The sequence below is a fragment of the Lycorma delicatula genome, chromosome 3, assembly GCF_047948215.1.
Source record: "Lycorma delicatula isolate Av1 chromosome 3, ASM4794821v1, whole genome shotgun sequence".
NCBI classification, from domain to species: domain Eukaryota; kingdom Metazoa; phylum Arthropoda; class Insecta; order Hemiptera; family Fulgoridae; genus Lycorma; species Lycorma delicatula.
The window spans coordinates 86,613,720-86,640,631 of NC_134457.1; the positions used below are offsets into that span (position 1 = coordinate 86,613,720).

Below are 26,912 nucleotides of genomic sequence, written 5' to 3' on the forward strand. Positions count from 1 at the left end.
CCTTAAATAATACTGCATTAGGCTTGCCTAGTTTCTTGCTTAGCTGACACATTTAACATTATTTAATGTTCTGAAATGGGTTATAACTAATTTTATAGTCAGAAAAACATTTATAGTTAAAGAATCTTCTTTTTTTAATAACCAATTCTTTAAATACAAACTGAAAATACAGATGTTGAAAAATCAGGGCCTGCTTTTTTAAAACTATTGTTTTAACTTTCTAACTCTGAATATTATTTCTATGTAAAAATATTTAAAAAAAACTAAATTTTAATATCTGCTAACAAAATCATGATAGTAACGTAACAATGCAAACAGAACTTTAAGTGTGGTTTAAAGTATTCATTGAATTATAAATTTTATAACATAATTTTATTATAAAATTTTCTTTTCAATATTTATATTTACTGAAAGTTTGGACAATTTTCACTATTATTAAGAATAAGAATATCTATCACTTTTATCATTTGTTAATTTGATTATAATAACACTATGTATATTCAAACTATACTAATGGAATATGTACAATTTTAATCTTTAGTTCACCGATTTTCACTTCTTATCTTACCATTTTTCTTTTCAAGGTTTCAAGCAACACAATACTGTAAGGCATTTACTACCTTATACGTTAAAAGAGAATCATTTTACTAATTATGTTTAGTTAATTGTTTTGCTTACAGAACAAATTTTGAATCCCTAAAACTATAAACAATGACTATCCACTATGTTCTTAAGGAATCTTTAATTTCATTTTAAACAACCACAATCAGAATCAGTAAGCTAAAATAAAAATATACATTGTCAATGTAATTTAATTTTTAATCAATCACTGCTTTTCTCATATGTTGAGGTAATTTGAGCAAAAAAGCACAAAAAAATATTTATTCTTTATAAAATCACTTACGGTAATTTAGAAAACAATCTTTTTAAGCTTTACAATAAAAATATCACAGGAAATGGTATTCTTAATTACTGAAATAATTCCACACATTTTGAAAACATTTTATTAAAAATAAAGTTTAATTTATTTAATGAAGCTAAGTGATGTTTTATTAATATTCTAATTTCACATTTCTTTCAAAAATTTTTTTTTGTTCTTTTGAATTCTTTGCAACATGCAGCCAGCTTTCATTCTATTTTACAAGCAATACTTCATAGCTAGCATCAGATAAGTCCAGTCCATTATAGGCAAAGTAACATACACGGTGAGATTTATGAACCTGAACAAATAATGTATTGCTATCATGTATAAAACCTACATACAAGTAAAATTTTACAGTGCAATATATAAACAAAAAAAAACACATCAAACATTATAATAACAAATATTGAATTTATATATACATATATAACATTTTGGCATAGTAAATAATATAGAACATATATATATATATATATATATGGTGGCTCATGCCATCATTCACAGCCAATTTTTTATTGTTTCAACAATGGTTTGAGCCCAAAATTTGTATTTAACTGTCACCCATCCAAAAACTATCAAGAAAAGGTTTTTTACAAGATATTTGATATGATAAATTATTTGATCTGTAAATGATTAGCTATTTTATAAGGGCTGTTTTTTTTTCCAACCTCCAATGGGCTATAAAAAAAAGACACATTGACTTAACAAAATGATTTTATTACTAAAAATTGAGTAGTATCTAACTTATTTTTCTACATAATTGCCAAAACGATTGAGGCATTTGTCATATCATGATGATATCAGGCTTCCAATGCTCTCTTCAAAGAAGTTTGCCATCAATGAGGTACGTCTTGAGAGCGTCCTGAAGTTCTTCATTGGTAGTGAAGTAAGTGTTGTCCGCCCAACCATGCCTTCAATTCTTGAAAAAGGTGAAAATCGCTAGCTGCTAGGTTTGGACTATATGGTGGATGGTCAAAAACTTCCCACTTGAATTGTTTTAGAAGGTCTTGCATCACGTTGGCACACTGCGGTTGTGGATTTCACGACCGCACTTTTTGTCATGGATCAAAATCACATCAGATGAGAGCATGCCTCTTCATTTGTTCTGGATCGCTCTGTGGAGGCGACATAAAGATTCACAATAAACTTCCTTTGTTATTGTTGTCCTCTGCTCAACAAAATACCTTTGTGGTACCAAGAAACTGTAGCCATCATTTTCCTGTTGCTCAAGTTTATTTGAACTTTTTCAGCTTATTTGGAGAAGACGTATGCGTCCACTGCTTAGACTGTTCTTTGGTTTCTGGATTTTTATACTGAATCCAAGTCTCATCGCCAGTAACGATAGACTTTAAAAACTCTTCCCCCTCATTATTGTAACATGTGAGAAACATTAGGGCTAATGCAATTTGTGATCGTCACTCAATATTTTTGAGACTCAACGAGTTTATGGTATCCTACGTCTTTAGTCACAACTGTGTACAGAGAAGACCTTGAATTTTTGGGATTTTTGCAGAAAGTTCACTTAAGTAAACCTCCGTCTGTCATGGACAAAATTATCAACACACTCACCCAGGCGTACAGTAGTGACAAACTTGCAGGCGTCCTTGCCCACCTTTATCACTGACATCTGTTCACCCTTCTTTAAATTTCCTACACGATTTTCATACACTACCATCACTCATAAAGTTTTCACCACACATTAGGCTCATTCTGTAATGGATTTCAGCAGCACTACATCTTTCTGCTTGCAGAAAACATATCACTTAGATGCATGATTAGAGGTTGAATAAAAATACCTCTTGTATTTCCATGGCTTCTTTGGGATCCGTTACAACTAAAGCAATTAAGTTTGTGATTCAAAGTGATTTGTTTATTTTAATTTGTGTTATTATCTCAATTTGTTCTACTCACTTTAGATGACTAAAGTCTTCTTAATTTTAAACATTTAGAGTGAATCATCTCTTCTTTTGATAAAAATATGATTTTTGCCATTTACTAGCTCAGTATTGATTTGCAAAAAAGAACTGAATAAAAAGATTAAATTCTTTATCATTAACGCTTTTTAATTTACATGCAAGAATGCATAATAGCATAAAATTTCATTTTTAATTATTTCATAATTACAGAAATTTTAATCTTAATGAAAATTAAAGCTAATAGAACTGAAGACAACTTTTATTTATTTTTTAAATTTCAGAGGAAAAAAAACTTGAAGGAATTAAAGAAAAGGAAATTTTAAATAATTTGGATACATTTTTATTTATTTTTTATTGCTGCTGTATTCAGACTTTCTTTCAGTTATTATTACTTCTCTACAGTTTGGCTCTCATAACAGAATTTTAAAACCAATCGATTTGAAATTTATACATAAACTGTGTGAGCCTTTACACAAATAAAATTTATTACTTGTTTTTAAATTCTCTGTAACTTGACATAAACACATTTTTAATATGAAATATTTATAAGCAACATTTAACGTAAATATTTTTTTATATCATTGTAGTACATGTACAAACTAATCATACTAACTACTGCATTATGTTGGTATACAAGTTACATTATTCAATATATACTTATATAACTTAAAGACTTGTGAGTGCTAATGTATGAGGCTCGACTGATAAATTTCGCACATATAAAATATGAGCATAATTTTTTATTTGCAAAATAAAAAATGAATAAAAGTACGATACCTTAGCTACAAAATAAAGTATTTATTTTTCAATATAATTTCCATTTACACTGAGATACACTTTTCCCAACGTGTGACAAATTTTTGCATTCAGACACTGAAAAATTCTGCGGTCTTTCTCATATCCAAAAGGCTACAGCATCGTTCACCTTATTGTCAGTGGTGTAATGATTACCTTTGAAATCCCTCTTCAGATGAGGGAAGAAGTGGAAATCTGCATGGAGCCAAATCCAGCAACTATGGCAGATACAGAATAACCTCAAATTTCAGCTTGCGGAGAGCCTCTGTAGTGGCATGCGATGTGTGAGGCCGCACATTGTCATGCAACATTATGAGCATGGTGGTCTTTTGAACGTAACATACTTCATTTGAGGTGTCTTAATTCCTCAATGTACCATTCAAAGTTCACAGTCATCCCATATTCCAGATACTCGTCAAATAAATATGTTTGGTGTCCCAAAACACCGTCAAAAGGAGTTTTTTTCGCAGAGGCTTGAGTTTTGAAATTTTTGGGTTTTGATGATTCGTAATGTCTGTATTCCATACTTTGCCTTTTTTCTTCCAAGTCATAATGATGTAACCAACTCTCAACCCCAGGTCACAATATTGAAAAGGAAGTAGTTTCCTTTGGCACGATAGCACTATAAAAGTTTTTCACAACATTCAACATGACGCTGCTTGTGGTCATCCGTCAGTTTGTACCATCGTGCACAGATTTTATGGTAACCCAATTGCTTGATAATATGGCCTACTCGTTCTTTAGATATGCCTAACTGAATAGAGATGCATTGCTGGGTGATTTGCTGGTCACTTTGAAGCAAATCTCCTTTCAATGTTTGTCATCAGTCACAGAAACTGGTCGTCCACTGCAAGGTGTCCTCAATTTTCACTTTACCAGCTTCACATTGTAAAATTTCAATGCCGCCCTATTCACAGTACTTCTTTCAATAGTTTCACTACTGTAAACTTCTTTTAAACTATGAAAAATATTTGTAGGATTCATTTTCTGTTGTTAAAAATTCAATCATTGCATGCTGTTAAAACAGCATTATAAGGTTAAAACCTTATTGACACACTGACCCTACTCGACTCCATTTTAATTGCTATTGAAAACAAACTGGTAAACGGAATTCAACACATTATCACAGGTTTGTAGAGGGGGATTTTAGCTATCATGTGCTACCACCCCCAACTCGATAGTACCTTTTGTGTATGTGTAGCACACTAGTGTGCAAAATTTATCAGCAGAGCCTTGTACAATTATATTCTTTAAAGTTATATGTTTCATCAATTGCTATGATGTGGGAAAAATACTACTAAAAATGTTATAGCTGCTAGATGCAGCATGTGCCACTATCAATCTTACTATATGTAACTATGGCAAAAGTGAAGGAGTGAAACATACATTTTTGTACATTACAGAACAACAAACAACAGTATAATTTAACATAAAAATTTAACAGATACTACAGGCAAAAGGTAAGCTCTTCTTAAGAGTTGTTCAGTATTTAAAGAGACAAGCGACTGCAGAAAAATTATTCATCGTTCAGTGAATATAAAATGCTACTTTTCAACATAATCCCTGACTGCATTTAGACATGTGTTCAATCTTTCTCTGTGCTTTCTTATTCCATGAGTAAAAAATTCTTCACTTTGGTATCTAATCATTCTCTTTTCTTATCAGGGCTGTTAAATGGATGTGACAACAACTCCTGGCCAGTTTTAAATAGCTTCCTTTGTCTTTTAGATTGTATTTAAGCAAGTATTATCATGCAAAAGTATTATGCCTTTTGAGAGAACCAGGAAGTTTTCATCTTATTGCGGGTTATTTTCTAGTATATTACCATAGTGCTCACTGTTGATCAGACATTTTTCATCCAAATAATCATAATAAAATGGGCCTAAGAACACAAGTCCCACCCAAAACACAATTACCATCCCTTTACAGGCTGACACATACGTTTTAGTTCCTGGTAGGTGAACTAAGATATTGCCAATCCATACTAAAGTCATTTGATTCTGGCTGAAAATGATGACTCCACATTTCATTATAATGCAATCTGCAAAATCAATACGTTCCGCTACAGAGCATTGTTTGTGACATTTTATTAAAGTACAAATGTGAATTCGTCTCTTTGTGATTTTGAGTCGACTGTCAAAACCCACCTCCAACATATTTTGTTGAACCTTCCAATGTTCCTACATTTTTCTTTTAAATTGGTGCCACTTGTTTCTATGAGTTTAAACTGTTGAAAACAATTATAATAACCTGCATGATTAACACACTTTTTACATTAGTGTTTTAATATCCACAAGTAAATTTTGGCCAGTTTTACACTTTCAGAAAATAAAAATCGATCACAGCAAACTTGAAATAAACCTTGATTTTGAGCTTGCTACAAAATGTTTCAAGAAGACAACCATTTTGAAATCAACAAAACAGGTTATAATAATGGAATTCTTTTTGAACAGTTGATATTTTTTAAGTCCAACCCAATGGGTTGGTCTAGTGGTGAACTCGTCATCACAAATCAGCTGATTTCAAAGGTTATAACATTTAAATCCTAATAACGACAGTTACTTTTATACGGATTTGAATACTAGATGATGGATACCGATGTTCTTTGATGTTTGGGTCTTAATTAACCACAGATCTCAGGAATGGTCGACCTGATACTATACAAGAGTACACTTCATTTACATTCATACATATCATCCTCATTCATCCTCTGAAGTCTAAAGGTAGTTCCAGAGACTAAACAGAAAAAGAAAAAAGTCTAGAGAGTCTAGCTGAATGTCAGACAACTCAGTTTATTCTATTAAATACTTTTTATGCTGATGTCACTTGTCTATTTAATTATTGAATGACTCTTATACACTTAACAATACTATCGATAATCAATACAGGAATTGAACTTTAACAAACACATCTTCATACAAATTTTCAATTTATTGGCAAGGTATTGTAAGAAGATCAGTATAGAGGGGCCTGAATAATGGATTTTTACCAGTCATTACGAAAGCAATAAAAAATGTAATTAGTTGGAGAATCCAGAAAGGAACAAGGAGAACCCTTTTTGTAAAGAATATACATCCGTTTTACAATTGTCTTTTGTTATACTACCCCCTAACACACAATCAACAACTGTTGTACGGTGAGAAGAGACCAGGCTTGGAATTTATGGGAACAAAGCCTCGGTTGACTCTTCTAACGCTTCGACATGGGTCCGATCCTACAAGTAAAGAGGCTGACAGTAAGACCAGCTAAAAGTTCAGTTCAATGGAAATCTGTGAACCAGTCTGTGAGGTGTTATGACATCAGTCCCGCAAGAGCAGTTCTGCGAGGAGAGGGTGTGAGTTGTGTGAGTTCGGCACAGAGTTCTGTGAACCAGTCTGTCAGATGTACGACGACAAGTCAAGCGTGGAGTCTGTGCACAGGTGTGAGTCTGTGAGACGGAAGTCCAGTAAGGAGAGTAATCAGTTCGATACAATTAAGGTAACGCCATGAGTAATTCAGTAACCAAGATACTACTATCGGTGAGTTACAGTAAAACTATAGTGTATATTCAAAATAAATGCAATAGACTTCATTCATAAACTGTTAAGATAGACAACAAAAGGGATTTGCAAGTGAATTTTATAAGATTTGTGTTAATGTAAGACTAATTGTTAAAAAGCGTTAAAACTAGCGGTTTCTTTGTTAATGGGTCTGTTTTCTGTTTATATACCTAGAATAAATTCCAAACGATTATGTATTTTAAACTCTCTAATGTAATCTGTATTTATTACTTACTATTGACATTACTATTACTATTTGATGTATTGTTATGGACATGTAATAATTTTGATTATTATTTTTATTGATTATGTTATGTATTTTTGTCATGTTTACTGTTTTGAATGTTTTCTTTGATGTCATGCAATTGTTGTTTACCACTATTATCCTGACTATTATTGTGGTTGTAATTACTGTATTAATATTTGTGTTCATTAACTGTTTTATTATTATTAATTTGCCTGGTTGTAATTTGAACATTTTCTACCAATAAACTATAATTAAATAAATATTATAAATTGTCAATAACCTCTCAATATCCTGATCGAGCCGCGCGGAACCAAACCGCCCACGCGAGCGGTATATTATATGTATAGCTCGCCCACGCGAGCGGTATATGTATAGCTTAAATTAAATTTGCATTGTTTAACTGTTTTAAACAAAAATTCTTTATATAAGAAATTGAATAATTAATGAAAGTAAAACTGCAGCAAAGGTAATACTTAAATATTAAAAAAATAAATAAATTAGATAGAATTTTTTTAGCGCCAATGCGGTTAAAGTTTTTAATTTGTGGTAAAGAAATGTTATTCTTACTAACAGCAATTACCTTTCCAATAATAGTAACTCCTTGATACTGAACTCTACCAACATACAATGTTTCTCCATATTCTGATTTTCCTGCAGGTAGGGCACCAGCAGGAACTGAACCCTTTGAATCTGGTATCCAAACTACATTACAGCCACAAAGAACCTTAATAGAAAAAAAAAAATTTTATGTTCTAAAGATTAAAAAAAATCTTATACTAACGAGAAAAATTAATTAATGATATAAATTACGGATAATACTTGTGCAACACTAAATAATAGATTTAAAACTAAAGTCATAACTAAAATAAAAATGAAGTGTTTCAATACAAAAATAAATTTAATTAGTAAATTTATAACAATAAAAGAAACTCTGCACAATGTTTATTTTAAAAATACACGTACATATCAAATAGATATTTTTAAAAATTCAACAGACTTCAATTTTTTATTTGCTATTTTTGAAGTTGGTGTCAAATTACAATTTAATAAATTTAAATTTACTAAATTGTTGGTAGTTGTTCATTTTTAATTTGATGCCATATTAAAAGGCAATTATAAGAATTGTAGGTTTCAGAGCAGTTTTCTTTGTTTTTGGTTTTCTGAGATGTGGCAAAAAAAAGCTGGATTAATGCTAAAAAACTTCATTTTTGATTCTTACAATTTTAACATTATCCCCTTCAATATATTCCCCTCCATGATTCCTACACCACTACATGTAAATTTTCCATTACGCAAATTAGTGTTGGAAGTAATTTTCAGAAAGCATGTTCATGGTCTCTTATCATTTTGTCTATTTGTTTCTTTGTTCTTTCTGTCTCAAATCTCATTCATCATATCAAAAAACCACAACTGATCATGAGCAGAAACGTTCATTTGAGATTTCTTTTGTTCAAATGTGATTCTTTGGAACCATTTTGAGCACTTTCCTCATGTTAAAATTTTCATACAAAATTTTCCGAACAGTTTCTTTGTCAATATTCCTATGGTTTCAGCATCTGCACGAATACTCAACCGATGGTCTTTTAGGATCAAAACACCGATTTTTTTCAATGTATTCAGCTCTTGTTGATGTGGTAGGTCGTGCTGGATGTGTGTCATCTTTAATCTCTTCTTGACCCTCTTTGAACCGTTTAAACCATTGAAAAACCTAAAAGTGTGATAAACAATATTTCTTTTTAACAAAAAATGAGCTTCTGTGGCTGATTTTCAGAGTTTTACAAGAGATTTTACATTAATGCCCAACTAAGGGGTCCACAGTTGCCTTGGCTGAAGGATGGAGAGAGGGAATGTCATGTGACTAGGCCATGTAATGTTTGACCTTCACACATGTACTGTTTGTTTGTAAATCGATCAGTCCGGGTTTTTTTTAGTCACAACTTGTACATGTTTGAAGTGCTTTTAAATTTTTAGTATTATTTTTCATTGTATTTGGGTAGATGTACAAAAAATTCTGTTCATATGAAAATAGCAATCCGTAAGAAATGAAAAGATAAATAATCTGAATTAATGAAAAAATGGATAAAAGGTTTTCAGGGTCATAGTAAGAGGCATCAACTAAGGCTCTCTGGAATGTGACCAATATGAATTATTTTTTACCAAAGTCTTCCAACTAATTTTCTTGTTAAGATAATTCATATACTGCAAGAAAATGAAATTACATTTACTAAATTATGATACAATAATAACTTAACACTTAGCAATGATGTAATAAAACGAAAAAAGTAAAAAATATGTTCAACTGTCTGCTGAATGTTTTGTTTAAAAAACTTCTTACACTTCAGTTAATGAAAAAAAATTACACTGAGATAACTAGTGAAAAATTCCTTCACAAAATAAAAAATAAGTAACTAAAAATAAAATAAATTAGATGATTTGATGAAGAGCAACACTTGATATACAGAAAAAAATAACTGTATACAAGTAGTTTAAATTGAGAAATTATTTTTATTAAAGCCAATTATATCACAAGTATCTGGAAGAATATTTCCTTCAGGTCTGGAAACAACTCTTTATATATCTGTGCAGCTTTATAACTGTGCCATATATGATATCATTGCCTCCTCACAAATTGCAAAATATCACATAAATTATAGGGATTGTAACTTATACAATGACTACTTGCAATTTTGAAAGCAAAACAAAGTATTTTTTTTATAACATCACTGCAAAAAATGTAGAATTAAAATCATATGGTTTTAATTATAACTAATAAAGAAATATTACTATTAATTCGATCGATTTGCCTGATTGTGATTCCATCCTGATTCTAATCTTGCTTAGCTCTTTTCAAGTAAATACAGGATGTCTGAGAATTATCTGAACAATTTTGATATCAAGTAATTAATTTATTTATTTAAGATACAAAAACGGGCTGTTTGAATTCAGAAACATTAAAAACTGAAAGTTTTTTCCTGTAATCAAAGACATTCAATGGTGCACCATTAATAATTTGCAAACTATTCAACTGGTAATCAATTTCACGCCATTTTCATTGTAACATATCCAGATCTATAACATATGAGTTTGAATGCATTAATAATCCTCTTCTTAAGGTCATCAGTATTCACTACACGAGTTTTGTATGCATTATACTTGATGAAACTCCACAGGAAAAAATCACATGGAGTTATATCTGGTGATTGAGGTGGCCAAGCAATCTGTCCATCACATTCCAATCCGGCAATTTAAGAATGTGTTGTCAAAATATTCATGCACTAATAAACCCCCAATGTGGCAGTGTTCCATCTTGTTGAAATATGATTTCAGGTTGTAATTTTTCAAACTGAGAGTAAACAAACCCTTCTAACAAGTCCAAATAGATATTCACATTACTGTCACTTCTACAAAGAAAGAAGGTCCAATCACACAATCATGAAACAGTATGCACCAAACATTAGTTTTTGAGTTATCTCTAATACAGTCAAGTGTAAAATGTGGGTTTTCTGATCCCCATATTTGAATGTTAACTTTTCCAGGTATGAGAAATATAGCATCATCTGTGAACAAAGCTTTTTTAAGGTATTTTAAACTATTTCTACAACAAATTCCTTTCTAGCACTTCTGATGTTATATGCTGCAATGTATATTATAAATATGCACAATTTTAATCATTTCTTCAAAACATTGTGAATGGTACATCGTAGAAGATTTAATTTGAGTGCTACACTCAGAGTTGATTTCACAGGCTGCAAATAAAAAACTGACAAATGATCTCTTCTTTTTCATGTGGTGTTCTAGGTCTGCCTGCACCCTTATGTTACAAAATGACATTTTCTTTAAATTTATCTTACCATGAATGTATACTTGTTCTAGATGTGGCTGTAAGTTGATTCCAATTCTAAAAATCCTGGCAACCAACAGGAAAGTGATTTCCAGGGTTCCCCCAGTACAACGGATGGCAAGAGCAAGAAGTTTCCGAGAGATGAGTATAGAAGATCATAATCGAGAGCTTATAGAAGAATGGCAAAACAGATGGAGGACCTCCAGGAAAGGGGAGTGGACTCATTGGCTTATTGGTGAGATCAGACCATGGCTTGGAGAGGATCTGGTGAGCTAAATTTCTGGTTTGCCCAGTTCCTGACTGGCCACAATTCATTCCGGGCATATTTGTTTGGAAGGAATAGGATGGATAGCCAAATTTGTCTATATTGCGACCAATGGGAAACAGCAGAACATGTTTTCTGTGAATGTTAAAAATGGAAGAATGAGAAAAAACAGTGTACTGAGGTGACAGGTCCAACTGATCCATATAATGTAGTCTGGATGATGTTAACTGATGCGTATAAATTTTCAGCTGTGTCTAAATTAGTTACCAGAATTTTAAAACAAATGGAATAGGTACGTAAATGGTAGTTCTCCGCAACACTGATAAAAAGTGAATCTTATTTTGTTCTAATAAACCACTTCATGCATTGTGTTTTCATCTTTGGATTAATGCCGACTGACATATCCGGATTCATATGCAATCACAGCGCTATCTGGTATTTGTTGAGGGAAACTTTATGAACTACCTGTTAAAGAAAGCCCAGCCATTAATTAATAGGACTATTACTTTATTCCTAATAAGTCATCAAAGTTGTTTAGATAATTCTCAGACCTGGTATACTATTTGTGAGAGGGGCAGGGGATTCAAAAATTTTTTTTAATTGTTAACAAATGTACCTATGAAAAATATTACCTTAACTAGACGAAGTCTCGAGATGAGGGTGACCTTGCTCTACAGCCTCGCCCCCTTGACTATTTAAGTTGAAAATTTAATGGCATCAATGCCTCATATATAGAAGTAATCTGACTAAGTTTGGTCAAAATTGGTCCAGTAGTTCTGGGAGATATAAGGTGATTTAGAGGCCAACACCTAACACGCGTACATATGAACATTAACATCCAGAAAATTTCCATCCGATTTTTTAGGTTCCTTAGGTATCAAAACATCAAGATCTCGTGAAAACCGCATATGCCCAAATTGGACCGGTTACAATAACTTGCCTTCTAGAGCTGTAGCTCTGATATAGCGCTATCTAGACAGAAAGTAAAAAGAGTTGTTTACAACCAGTAGTTTATTAAAATTTCTATATGAGCAATTATTATTTTACACAAAAAACTAATCATGTTTATATGATTTATTTTACATTAAAAACCAAAAACTCAATAAAAGAGTTTTGAACTTTTTAAAAGTTTACTGCATTGATATATAAATATTTAATATCATACATTTATCACACAATAAAGAAATATGATTCACCATTATTAAACGAATGACAAACAAACTACACTGTACATCCATTTACACCAAAATGTACCCATTAGATTAATTATTTACATTGTTAAATTTATAATGTCTCTATTTATAGGTACAATCACAGTGAAACCACAGATGTGAATTAATGATAATAAAAAAAAAAAAAACATAATGTACAGTCGTCGAATATACGAGGCATATTCATAAAGAGCTGTTTGGTCATTTAAAAACATTAACTTATGAAAAAAAGTTTTTACTTACAGTTCTAAGTTCTAGTTTACTGTATATCTACTTCACTTTTTCTCATAATCTCCATTCAGTTCTAAGCACTTTTCAATAATGCTGCAACAGTTTCTTTAACTCCTCTGCATAGAAGTTCACCATTTGGGAATTGAACCAGTTGGCAATAGTAGTCTGAGTTCCTTGTCGTTTTCAAACTGTTGTCCACCAAGCCACTTTTTCAAATGCAAGAAGTAGTCGCTAGGTGCAAGGTAGGGACTATATTTCAGAAAGTTCCCAAAGAAAATTCTGAACCTTGTTCTTGGTTGACAGTGGTGTGGTCATGAATTTGGAGCATCGTATCAGATAACAGTTTCCTGCGTCGTCGATTTTGGATCATAAGTCTCAGTTTGGTGAGCATTTTGCAATACACATCAGCTGTAATTTTTAATTTGCATTCCATGAAATCAACTAAAATTATACTCTTTTTGTCCCAAAAAATGGTAGCCAAGATTTTTTGACTTGAGTATGGAGACTGCTTAAACTTTTTCGGTTTTGGGAAACTTGAATGGTACCATTACATTGACTGTTGTTTTGATTCTGCGTTGGTGTAGGATATGCACGTCTCGTCACCAGTAACAATGTGGGAAAACAAATCATCTCCATCTTGTCAATAACAGTCCAAAAATGCCTATCCACAGCACATTCTTTGTTCTTTGTGTTGGTCGGTGAGCATTTTCGGTATCCTCCTAGCACACAATTTGTGATATCTGAGCTTTTCTGTGACAATCATGTAGGTAGAAGTGTGTCCAACTACGGAAATTATCAGCCAGAGCACTTATTGTTAATCGCTGATCACATCCCAGTTTTTGGTTCACTTGTTCAACGATTTTGTCAGTCTGAATATTGGGCCTGCCACTCCATTCTTTGTCATGCAAATTTGTGCAGCTGTATTTAAAGTCTCGACACCATTGTCTAACCTTTCCTTCACCCATTACTGTAGGTCCATACACTAGGCACAACTCCCGATGAATTTCAGCAGCTGAAGATCCTTTTGCACACAAAAATTGAATCACAACACGCACTTCATAACTGGCAGGAGAAAGGATTGTCGCGGACATTGAATCTATATTTATCGACAGGCAAACAACTACTAAATCAAAACAACAACTGCAGTGGCTTAGTAAATAGCAGATGGCCCTGCAGTGTGAATCTGTGTTCAGAATCACTAATTTAAATATAAGCCGACAGCCCTTACTTTATGAATGTGCCTCGTATATATAATACAACTGCATTCAATAGGCTGATTAAAAAGGTCCAGTGCACACCACTAATAGTCATTCACATCAATCCTACATTCTTACATTCTTTACAGATCTAGTATAGAAATTATTCAATTACAAGTTGTACATACAAGAAAAGGGATAAAACAAACTACCTAAATCTACCTAATCATCTTTTAAGCTCTAAAATAACTTCTTTATCATCTAGGTCAAATAGTCTACAATTAATTTTAAAATGGTGAATCAAATATAAATAGTAATATTTTTTAAGAAAATTTATTGATTAATAATATACACAATTCATGCTTTCATTCATTTCTCTATATAGTCTCCCGCAAGATCTACACACTTTTGCCAACGATTTGGAAGGTTGAATATGCCTTGTTCATAAAAAGTTTGATAATGAATCGTCAACCAATTGTGCACGTGCTCTTCGACATCTTCATTGTTTTCAAATCGTTCCCCTCTAAGCAATTCTTTTACGGGGGCAAACAAAAAAAAATCACACGGGTACAAATCTGGGCTGAAGGGAGGATGGTCAAGGGTTTCCCAGTGCATTTTTTCCAATCTATCCCTTGTCAAAATTGTAATGTGCAGCCTGATGTTATCATGGAAAAAGATGACATCTCTGATAGGTATACCCCATTTTTTGTTTCGGTAGGCAGCTTTTATTGACTGTAGCAGCTGGCAATTGTATGTCACATTCACAGTTTGTTGATTGTATTGAAAATCAATGAATTAAACTCCCACTGAGTCAAAAAAAAAAAATTGTTGCAAGAACTTTTCCGACTGGCAGACAGGTTTTGGCCTTACCTGAGCAGTCCTCATCCTTCCTTCGCCACTCCTAACTCGCCATTTTTGACTCCAGAGTGCAATGATGGACCCATGTCTCATCACATCTGACAGCGTCTCAAAAAATTATCTCCTTCTTGATGAAATCGATTCAGAAGTCACTCATAGACTTCCAACCTGACCAGTTTTTGATTTTCGGTCAATAACCTTGTAACACACCGAGCAGTAATTTTTCTATGCCAAGATGATCCAGTGATAATGGATTGAGCATTCCCATAGCTATGGGAATCTTGTCAGAAGTGGGTATCAGCTATATACCCACTTCTGACAAGATTTCTTCAACAATTAACCAGCAATCACCTTCGATAAGCTCTCGAATGGCACATATGTTGTCAGCTGTGAGACTTGACTTTGGGCGTCGATCATGACTTTTGTTTTCTACACTTTCTTCCCTGCCCTTAAATTGTCTGGCCCACATTCACACTCGGTTCTGGGACAGTGTAACGTCCCCAAACTATACCTTTAAACAAGTTAAAATTTCCATGGGTTCAGTTAAAAAGTTTATGATTATACGTTGTGCAACAGATGATGGAACCTCTTGCTCACTCATGGCTGTACCGATGACAAAACAGAGCAGAGAAGCTAACCAAGCTGGTTCCCCGCCTCTAACACACTGAACATTAACCCTCCACTCGGCCATCGAACTCGAAACTGCTTGGTGCGTAGAATATAGCAAAACTACCATTTAGATTTGATTCACTCTCATATAATTTCAAATATTTTATTTATAGAAAAAAGGAGAAGTACACTTTCATAGTGTCTCAAATAATCAAGTTAAATTTTGATAATTTTAAGTAAATACAGTAAAAAATTAATTTGTAATAAAACTATACAAACCAGATTATCAATTTGTTTAGTATAATTAGCAGGTTAGCAAATTTTTTATAAGTGTAAACACTTTCTGCTAAATCACACACGATGTGATTGGTAAATGAACAATAACATGAAATGAACTCTTACCATTTTAACTCTTAGATTTCGGGATGTCACATTACAAATTAACTTTTTAGTGTTGCAGTACTTAATATAATCAAGATTCAACTAGTAGTTAGAAAAACTACTACAAGCCTGACACGATTGATACCTGACAGCATTCATTTCAAACTGTTATCTCGTACAGTAATTAATTTAACTTTAATCTTAACTATTACATAAAATACACTGCATATAAATAATAATACGGCAAAAATCCCTGAAGAACTACTTAAATCTTTCACAGGCAGATTGTATACACAGTCAAGCATACTGCCTAGAAATTAATATTGTACTATTTGATATGACTGAATAAACAGTGAACAAAAGTGTTCAGAAATACCATTACCTAAGCTCTCAAATTTCTTTAGCTACTAGGAAGTTCATGGGGACAGCCTTAATAGGAGAAACCCACAAAGCACAAGTTTGTAGATTACTAATAAATAAAATAATTTTTATAATTGTAATGAATTATTGGTATTTCTGACTTACTTCATAATCTGAATTTTTACGTTCTCCATATCCCCACTCGGCACAGCACACGCCTTTTGATGGATAAACTGACCCAGGGGTCAATGCTGATTTATATATAAATCTCCCAACAAATAACAGCTCCTTATCAAAGCCTCCAGCAACAGCATTTGGGGGAACTTTACCATCTGAACTCCAAATCCACAATGGTGCGGTATCCCTCCACTCCATAAGTGGGTACATTCTTTCTGAAAAAGATTACCATGATTACTGAAAAAATCTATTTATAGAGTATTACTCTTGGCACTAAATCAAATCATTCTGCTAAAGATTTTTTTTTTTAATAAATTTAAGGTAGCGTTTAACCAATTTTACTGTTTTTTTTATTACAGCTTCTTTCATGAGTGAACACAAATTGAAAAGAGAATTGAAAACGGAAGTATTTTTATGATACCCTAAGCTTCAGGTTTTAAAAAACTGGGAAAATGAAGATTTAGGAGTAAACTAAATTTAGAAGTATATTTAATATCACTTTTTTTTAATTTTAATAACTGGATTCATTTTTCTTAAAGTGATTCTCTGCTTCCTTCAACTAAATATAAATGAAACTACTAGCTGTCCAAAATAAAATACACGGTTTTCAATTTAAGTTACTTCATTATATTTAGAATTACAAATTTACATTTAATTACATGAATGCAGGTCAATACTTGTCAAGTCACCCAATCTAAACTAAAATTGTTGAAAAATAAATTTTTTTATTTAAAAGGATTATTTGTATGTGCTAAATGTTACAATTCCTTGCATGCCATTTTTTGGCATATGCAGTTTCCTAATATCTCTGAAACTAATTGACATACAGACTTCATTTTATTTTATGTAGATTTTATTCTACATAAAAACTATAACATTATGTACACTATTTTCCTATCTTGTTTATTTATTCCCTAAAAATCAGCTTAGAATGCACAATTTCAATTTTTGCACAGGTATTTAACTGTAACAGTAAGTGGTCAGTTGTAATATTTATATTCCTTAACAAAGTTTTGGAGAGCCTATTTATGAATTTATGAAGTCTGATGTCCTCTTTCCTTAATTTTTATAAAAAATAAATGGGCAAGATTTTTCAAAATGTATGTTTTTTGACCTGTTATATTGCTGATGAGGAAGGTAATAGTAATAAATCTATTTTTATATTTTTTTTTGACCATAGGGTAAAGGTTAATTGGATAAAAGTACTCTAATGTTAAAAAATAATTTAGACACAAATTAACCGGTAAAAAAAATGTTTGAAATACTGGTACATAGTGATAAAAATGTAAACTCCGAATAATCTTGAGATATTTAATGGTACATATTGAATCCATGTATAATAAAAATAAATGCAAGGCATTTTTTGATATAAACAGTACAATTTACTGTGACATATAAATTAAATTTACAGTAATTAAAAAAAAAAGAGGCTATAATATATTCTAGTACATAAAAACTTTAATATGTTCTTTAATAATACAAAGCAAGTAAAATTAAAATTATAAATACAACCTACAAATATCTAAAGAAAGCATAAATTAAAGATAATTCAAAGTATTATTAGTATTAATTTTATACAAGAATTTAAATTAATCTTTAGATTATATTCTGATCAAATATTAGAATTCTTAATTGCAGGCCTAGCAGTCAAATATTTCTATAAAAATCTAATCCATGGTACTAAGGATAACAATGTCTTAATTTTCTGCAGAAAACTGAGACGTAACCATCTTCGCGGGAAGAGTGATAGTTGGTTTATATTGTACAGATCTGTCAAGTTCATGTCGTGACCTATTCAGTAACTACTCATATTATGCACACCTAGCAAGCAATCAGCGAGTGTTAAGTGTTTAGTAGCCTAGTTCATTTTTATGAAATTTCAAAGTGATGAATCAGAGTTTAAGTAAATATGAGTAAAGTGAGGTTTATGACCTATTAAGAAACACTTAGAGAAATTTTGCTTCATCATGCAACTAAAATTATGGCATAAAATTTATACCAGTTGTTATAAAAAAAATTACTGATTACAGTGGAAATGAATTTATTCCTGCCTTCCAAGTGCAATCAGATTTAGATGTATGTACTCTTGATGCAACTTATCATAAAAAATAATGTGGATGTGGCAATAAAAAATCAGCCACAATTATAAAAAAAAAACCAGAAACTTGTCAGATTCTATTCAACAAAAATCAGAATCTCCATTTGGTGAATGTACATCTAATGAGGAGGAAATCTGTCACCCAAAGTTGAAAACAAATTGTCATGAGTACGAAATACAAATTGTTAAGTTAAAGAAAGATGTGCTGTTATCAATAAGGATGCTAAAATAAGAATAATAAGTCTTATTCCAAGTTCTTGCAGTAAAGAAAAGATAAGCAAAGAATTATCTGTTTCTAGCATGTAGTAAGCACTTCTTGGGAACTTTTAAAGCAAAAAAGTGTTTTACCAGAGCTGTTAAAAAAAAGTAGGGTTAAATAATGATTAATACAAAAAGAAATCGATTTCTGTGAACAAGATGATAACAGTAGACTTTGTCCTGGGAATAAAGATTGCATTTCTATTAAGATTAATAATGTGAAACATTATAAGCAAAGGACATTTTATGAAACTTTTAATGTAAAAATTGTATTTTATCGAAATTCAAGACCAAAGTGGTGAGTGAGTTACTGCTGGTCGTATCCATTCAGTATACATGTGCAAACACCATTAAAATCTAAAACTGATGTTGAAGGGGACAAAAATGAATACTGATTATAATATAAGGACATGTGACTGATGACTGATATCCACTCCACTCCACTCCACTCCCTCTCTCTCCCTCTCTGTGTGTGTGTGTGTGTGTGTGTGCATGCATGTGTTGTGTGTGTATACAGAAAGCCAGAAAGAAATAATAAAATTGATATTAATTAGAATTTATAATTATTGATAATTATAATTATTATGATTATTATAATTATTAATTTATTTATTATAATTATTGATATTATTTAGAATTTTTGTTAAATTTTATGACAAATAATAAATGCTATTATTATTTTCCCTGTTTAAAGTAAATTTAATATGACTGTTTAAAGAATTCATTTCTTTAATTATTTTGTCCTCTTCATTATTATATTGTTGATTATATATTATCATATCATCTACGTATCTTTTGTATAAAATAATTTAAGTTTATTAATTACATTGGGTAGCAGGGTGTTTTCCAATCCATTCATAAATATGTTTACCATAATATCACAAAATGGAGATCCCATACTTAAGCCCTTTTTCTTGCAGATATTTATTATTAAATTTATTAGTAATATTAAGTATGTTTATAGTTTTATTAGTGTCAATGTTTGCATACATATCTTTTATATCTAGTGTTATAAATTTGGTTGTATTATTTACATTTATAATTATATTTATTAGATCGTAACTACTTTTTAAATTATATTTAATCTCAATATTAATGTATGTTTTTAATTTATTAGATAAAAATTTACTTAAATGATACATGGGTGTGATTTTGTAATTTATAAGAGGTCTTATGGGCATGTTATCTGTATGTATTTTAGGTAATGTTTTTAGTACTGATGCATAGGTATTAGTAGTTTGAAATATTGTTTAGTATATTCATCCTGAAATACATATTTGCATTTTTTGATATTAGAGGCGATTTCTTTTTAATTTTATTCATAGGATCTTTTATTTTTTAAATTTATTATTTTCTACAAATTTGTCTGTTTATTCTATATATATATATATATATATATTATTGTTAATGATAATGGGAGTATTGGTCTTACCTGATTTGACAATAAATGCATTATTATCTTTTAATTTCCTTTTTATATTTCTGTAAATATTATTATTTTTAATGTTATAATTATATTAACAAAATGAGTTCTTAATTTGCTTTTATTATCTATGTTATCAATTTTAAATAAATTACTTGATATGATTTTATGATTTTTATTTACTTTGATATCCTGAATCAGTTCCTTAAGTTCAGCCAATGCCTCCTGTGGCATCCTATCAAGAAAAAAGATAAAAAAAGAATGTGGATACCATGATACCTCCTTGTCAGAGGTTCAAAAAACAGACCAATACTGTGATATAAATATAAACAAATACTTGAACCAAATCTCTTTTTAGTCAATGGGTTTTCGAGAAATGAAGTAAAATTTGTTTAGAATTGAAAATCCACTCACCCCTAATAATGGTCAACTTAAAATTTTAGATGATTTAATAAGTATTTTCATTGTACTACAGCCCAATTTTCTACAACCTCTATATATAAAAAAAAACCATAAACCAAAAATTGTAAAACTTAATCCTCCTCCTTTTTCAATTTCTCCCAAGATTTAATGCCACCAATCCCATAAATAGAATTTGTTTAAGCCACTGCAGAGACTTTAATAAAAATATGTACATGGACTTGACAGAAATTTTGATAATCTTTTTACATTTTTTACACTCGGGGGAGGATTGTGAAATATCAAAATTCACAAAAATCCAACATAGAAATTTTAAATCTTTCTATACTTTTCCTTTATATAGTACATCTGCTACATAGCAGCAGCAGAGCTGTAGCTGGAAAAGTAAAAATTTGAATAATATGAAATTATTGAAAAAGTAACGAAATTAAATTATTAAAATGTTTATAAAAGGCATGAAATAATATATGCCTAAAAAATAAATAATTATATAAATTATATTTTATCGTAGTTTTTTATTCTCTTCAAAATTACCTTTAATAATTTTTCTAAAGACTGAAGATAAAAAAAAAGGCATGAAATAATAATATAATATAATATAATATATATAATTATAATATAATATAATATAATATAAAAGGCATGAAATAATATATGCCTAAAAAATAAATAATTATATAAATTATATTTTATCGTAGTTTTTTATTCTCTTCAAAATTACCTTTAATAATTTTTCTAAAGACTGAAGATAAGTTGTGGCTAAGAAATTTACACAAAACAAAAAGGAATGAAGTGCAATAAATCACTGAATAACAGAAAATAATATAGTGTTTGAAAAAAATTAAAAACAGTAAACACATTTATTCATTGACATTGGGGGGGGGGGGGAGAATTTGTAGATATTCAATTGGGTTATCAAAAAAAAAAAAATTATATGATCACAAAGGATTTAACTAAAACCATTTTTAATAGGTTTTATATGAACTTGTAATGGATGATTACAATCATATAAAGTATGATGTTGCTTAGTAAAAAAAAATATTTAATCTGATTATGGTGGCAAATTGTTTCAATTTTTTAACAGACTTACAAACAATAATTATTCATATTCACATCAGGTACTTGAAATATATTTCTGGGAAAAGCATGATAGTTGGGGTTAAGACAAAGTTCACTAATGAGTAACACTAAAGAGAACTCAATCATTTTTTAAAAAAAACCATTACTGCACTATGGGACAACATAATTATTCATTTCAAGAATATCAGCTGTACTCTGCTTTAGACAAAGGTGGTAAACTTTTATTTTTAGACTAGAACTTTTCAGTAATATGATGCTGCTTCAAGATCTGGATATACGCACAGGTAAGAAAATGTTTCACAAAAACTGTTTAAACAATGAATCTTTCATATTCAAGCAAAATAATTATTTTACTTAATTTCTTTCATTTATTTCTAACAAGTCTATTGGTATGACTGGTATAGTTTGTTGAAATGTTAATATTACCAAAGTTATATCCTCATTTGATCTACACAAAAATAATTAATATAGAAAAATTAAATTTCATTTTTTTTCAACTTTTCTAATGTCCTACAAGAATTTTATATATTTTTTAAAATGAATAACACATCTTACAAAATATTTCATTTTAATAATTTACAAAAGTTAACTTTGAACAGTTTTTATATTAAATATAAATGATAAAATTTTTTTTAAATATCATAAACTATTTTTATAATTTTATTTTTTTAACAAAATCATTTTAAAAGATAATTGTTTGATTTTAACTCGATAAAATTTAAGTAAAATAAAATAAAAAAGATTTAATAAAATATTCTTGTTTATCTATTTAAAATAATTGGCAAAAACCTTGACAGAGTCTCCCAGCCCCAATCACTGAATCGATTCCACAAATAGTTTTTAAAAATGAAAACTTCTGACCCCTAGGATATATAATCAATACCCTTCACACACTCCTTTCAAGGTATATAGCAAAAACCACTACTTCACTAAACATTTCTTGAGGAAAATCAATATTAAATCTTGACAGTCTCTAGTCAAAAACACTGGACCAATTATGCCAATTTTTTTAAATGAAAGCTTCCGAGCTTTAGATGTCATCAACGATTGCCTGCCTCCTCCATCACCCATTTTTGAAAGACATCAGAAAACACAACTTCATTGTACACTCTTATGGGGTAACCAATGAAAAACATTGACAGAGCCCCCCAGGCACAACTACTGGACTGATTTCACCAATTTCTTTCTTCTCAAATGAAAGTTTAAGATCCCTAGATGTCATCATCAATGATCGCTTGCCCCCTTCTGTCCCTCATTTTTGAGGGATACTGAATAAATAAATCTGAAATATTGTTGCATCATTCTTTAAAAGTTACCATATTAATAATAAACTTCAATAATGAACTTAAATAAAACAAATTAAAAAATATAAAACGAGGTAAAATAAAATAAAAAAATGAATTAAAAAATTAGAATTTATAAAAAAATAAACTACATTATCTTCTTCAGGCCAACAGTACTCAGTGAGGAAAGGATCTATCGCCAGCCCCAACTTGCCACCAACTCCCATAGACGAAAAATCTTATGAAGCGACAAGATCTATAGCTAACACTAATAAAATAAAATTTTGGTAAAACAATCCAAGTTTCAATTTTATTATAATTTTAACTTATGCTAGGTCTAAGTCACCAAATTTTAATGACTTTTATATAATAAAAACTGTGATAAAACTTTTCTGTACTTGTCACAATATGAAAAATTTGCCGATGTCACAAAATCGTCGCTTAAAAACATATGAACATCCTAAAAATAAAATAATCTTTGCTTTCAACTCTCTTAATATTACAAGACTCTATTACAAATTCAAACATAAATAATAAATTTTACCAGCAACATTTAATTTTATATTGGGAAGTTTATATAAATTGACTGACCTTCATTATCATAATGGGCTACATTTTGTTTGCAGAAACCTAAGCGCATTTATTTATGTGCATTGTGAGAAAGTCTGGGACCTAACCTGTGTGAACTTAAGGAAAATTACATCTATTCTGGATGATTTTATAGGCAGAATCATGAATAATTTGTAGATCATTTGCCACTTCATCAACATCTTTCAGAACCATGACACATACGTGCTAAATATTGCAGTCAGATATGTCTATAAATGGACGAACAGTTCTTTCTTCATATATCAATAAATGTACAATATCTGTTCAATTTTCCAGTCCACTCAGAAACCGTCTGTTGTGGTAAAAAACTGTTCCCAAAGTGTGCTAAAGTTCAATAGATTTCAGCTAATAAAAAACCCAGATTACTGAACACTGCTTTTTAATGGTGGAAATTGAAAGCAAAAGTGACCATGGTTAATAGCACAGTTGCAATAACACAACTAACTTATCAACTTCAAATCTTCACAGAAGTGTGCAAAAACGGCAGTATTCTAACAGAACTGAAAACCTCAGGCACAGAACAATCTGTCCATTTTTTTTTAAATTGGGTTAGTGCTGCCATCTGTTGAATTTTAATGGTTTTACAAGTTAAACTAGTAATTTTGAGGTAAAACACAGTCCATGTCCATGATATTCATGTATGACTATTATGCATTCAGGGAAATATCAACTATTTTGTTCTACTAAAAATCAGTTTTCTAGAAAAGAGTCCAACGTGACGTTCTTTGCCTGAGGCCTTCAAATAAAAATAAAATGTAGGTAATTGACTCAACCTCAAATTAACTATGGATGAGGTAGCTGTTAGTATTTGTAATTTTTATGTACCAGTTGTGAATATACAATTAATATGAATGAAATAATGAAAACAAATGAAAATATGCTCACAAGGTTTCTGTGTAATCAGAGAGTAACTAACTTTAATTTCTATTTCATTGTTAATTATTAACAAAACTTTAACATAGCATAATTATATTTTATATTTATCAAAATCAGCAGTGTAGCTAATATAACAATAAGTTCCCTATATTTACAACTTAAGAATGGTATAATACCTTTCCTATAAATAACTGCACTTTAGTTATATTTTAATTATAAATAACGAATATTTCAATGTTTGTAAAAATCTAAGTTTTGAAAAATGCTTTTGCATTGTTATCTTGGCAATGTTCTACTTTCACTTTTAATGAGATATATTTAAAGTTTAACCGAAAAACGTCGCATGGCCACTAATAACCTAAAGTTACCATCTATTATGCTATCTCAAAATGGGGTACTGCTATTGCAACAAACTGGTTTATAATGGTTACAAATAATTCAAAACATATGGTGGTTCATTATTTTAAATTTTGGTGAATACTTTTCTTTCTTTTATATAGAAAAAGTTTAATATCGTAGATCGCATAAGATTGGGTTTTATCTTTAAGGAAAAAAGTACCATAATAAAAAAAAAGGTTAGCACACAGTTTTTAAATATTCCGATATTCTGGGGAAGCATGGCCGAACTCAAAGTATATTTACTCAATTACAAATTAATAAATAAATAACGGCTAAACCAACTTAATTAAACATATATTACGCATACACACAAACACTTATAAATTATATTGTACTCACCACCAAAAGTTACATTATCAACACTTGAATCAGAATCACAATCCGAATCAGAATCAGACTCCCATGAATCCATACTTAATGGTTTAATACCTTCTGCACTACAGATTCTTCTGAACTACTTTATCTTAAATTTGTGTTAGAATAATAACACAAACGCTACCCCTCCATATATAATTTTATTTATCAATCAAAATCAATTATGAATTGTAAATTTCAAATTAATTTTCACTAACGCATCAAAAGACCAACTGTTGCTAGTATAAAACACTAAGTATCGATATTTATCGAGTATCGTCTTCAAGTAGTCTTTTATTTTCTGTTTTAGTCTCTCGAACCACAGTAAGCTAGTGTTTCTCAACCAGTAGGGCGCATCCCCCTAGGGGGCGTGATAACACTAAATGGAGAGCGCCAGCATATCGGAAAAAATATTATTAACAAATTTATTAATTTATTGAAAAGAAAGCATTGTCGTGAGATTCCATTCTAATAGATTTATTTACAATTTACAAAACAAAACTGCTAAGAATGTACTAAAACCATCAACACATTGGATTACAAGTGAATGATTGATATAATTTCCAGGTTTCACAGTGACCTTATAAAAACACTATAGTTTATAAAACAAATCTATTAATCAGTTTAAGAACATTTTTACCAGGTTATGAGAAGGATTATATTTTAAATGTATGATATTTTTATCATTAATATTTAAAACTATGAGTAATTGTTTATTTTTGGGAATTGAATCATAATTACTACTGCCAATTGATAAAATTGTTTATCATAATAACTTTCACAACAGCATAGTATAAAACCGTGCCAGTTAGTCGGGCATAGTGGATAAAATAGTAAAATACATAGGATATATATTGTCTGTCAGTAAGAAAAAGTAGCCTAAACAAACAATATTAATTTCTCAGAATGTAAAATAGTAATTTAATTAATTTATTTGAAGATAAAAAAGTTCCAGATTACATAAATAAAAAATTCTATTCTGTGAGAGGGGACCTGCAGTGAAGTATAGTTTATATCTACAGTGCGGCTCATGTCCTCAGTCTGAACATAAAAATCAAGAAAAATCGCGCAGCACTGGGAGAACTATCAGTCTTATACTCTGCCGCACTACATGAGAAACATGTTCCTACTCCCAGCAACCGCAATAGCACACAACTATTTTCCAGTAATTTTAACCTGCACTTAACACGTTAAATTGGTACTTTATTAGATCTAAGTACTCAGCAAATTTAAAATTCTATACTGTTCCACTAGTATGAATAGAATACGTTTTGGTAAATGTTATGTAACAAAATTTCTTTAAAATTTGATTAATTATTTTATAATAATTCTTTGATTATGATGACAATACATTGAAAAATGTCTTATCTGCCAAGTAAACCATTTTTCTGTTTTGTGATTTCATTAAAAACAGATTTTAATCTCATTATAATCTCATTTTTATTTCATTAAAATTTTTCTGTTTTGTGACTTCAATTTTGATTATTTCACCTCAACAAGAATGATATAATAAGAAAAAATACATGTATATATATATATATATATATATTTATTTATTTATTTA

At 30.4% G+C, this 26,912-nt stretch overlaps 1 protein-coding gene across 1 annotated transcript; it reads right to left on the minus strand.

Annotated features, from left to right (window-relative positions):
- Nucleotides 1–986: 986 nt before the first annotated feature.
- On the minus strand, nucleotides 987–25,675 carry LOC142321767 (uncharacterized). Its single transcript, XM_075360135.1, has 4 exons — nucleotides 25,334–25,675; nucleotides 16,537–16,763; nucleotides 8,000–8,143; nucleotides 987–1,220 (listed from the first exon to the last, which is right to left on the minus strand). The coding sequence occupies exons 1-4, from the start codon at nucleotides 25,404–25,406 to the stop codon at nucleotides 1,134–1,136; spliced, it is 531 nt and encodes a 176-aa protein (XP_075216250.1). The 5' UTR covers nucleotides 25,407–25,675; the 3' UTR covers nucleotides 987–1,133.
- Nucleotides 25,676–26,912: the final 1,237 nt, after the last annotated feature.

What these genes read in the sequence shown, in the direction of transcription:
- LOC142321767 (XM_075360135.1), bottom strand. Translation starts at nt 25,406, where the DNA reads ATGGATTCATGGGAGTCTGATTCTGATTCGGATTGTGATTCTGATTCA. An exon ending in TGATAATGTAACTTTTGGTG is followed by an intron (nt 16,764 to 25,333) that starts GTGAGTACAATA and finishes AATCTTTTTCAG; the next exon opens with AAAGAATGTACCCACTTATG. An exon ending in GTAAAAATTCAGATTATGAA is followed by an intron (nt 8,144 to 16,536) that starts GTAAGTCAGAAA and finishes TTTTCTATTAAG; the next exon opens with GTTCTTTGTGGCTGTAATGT.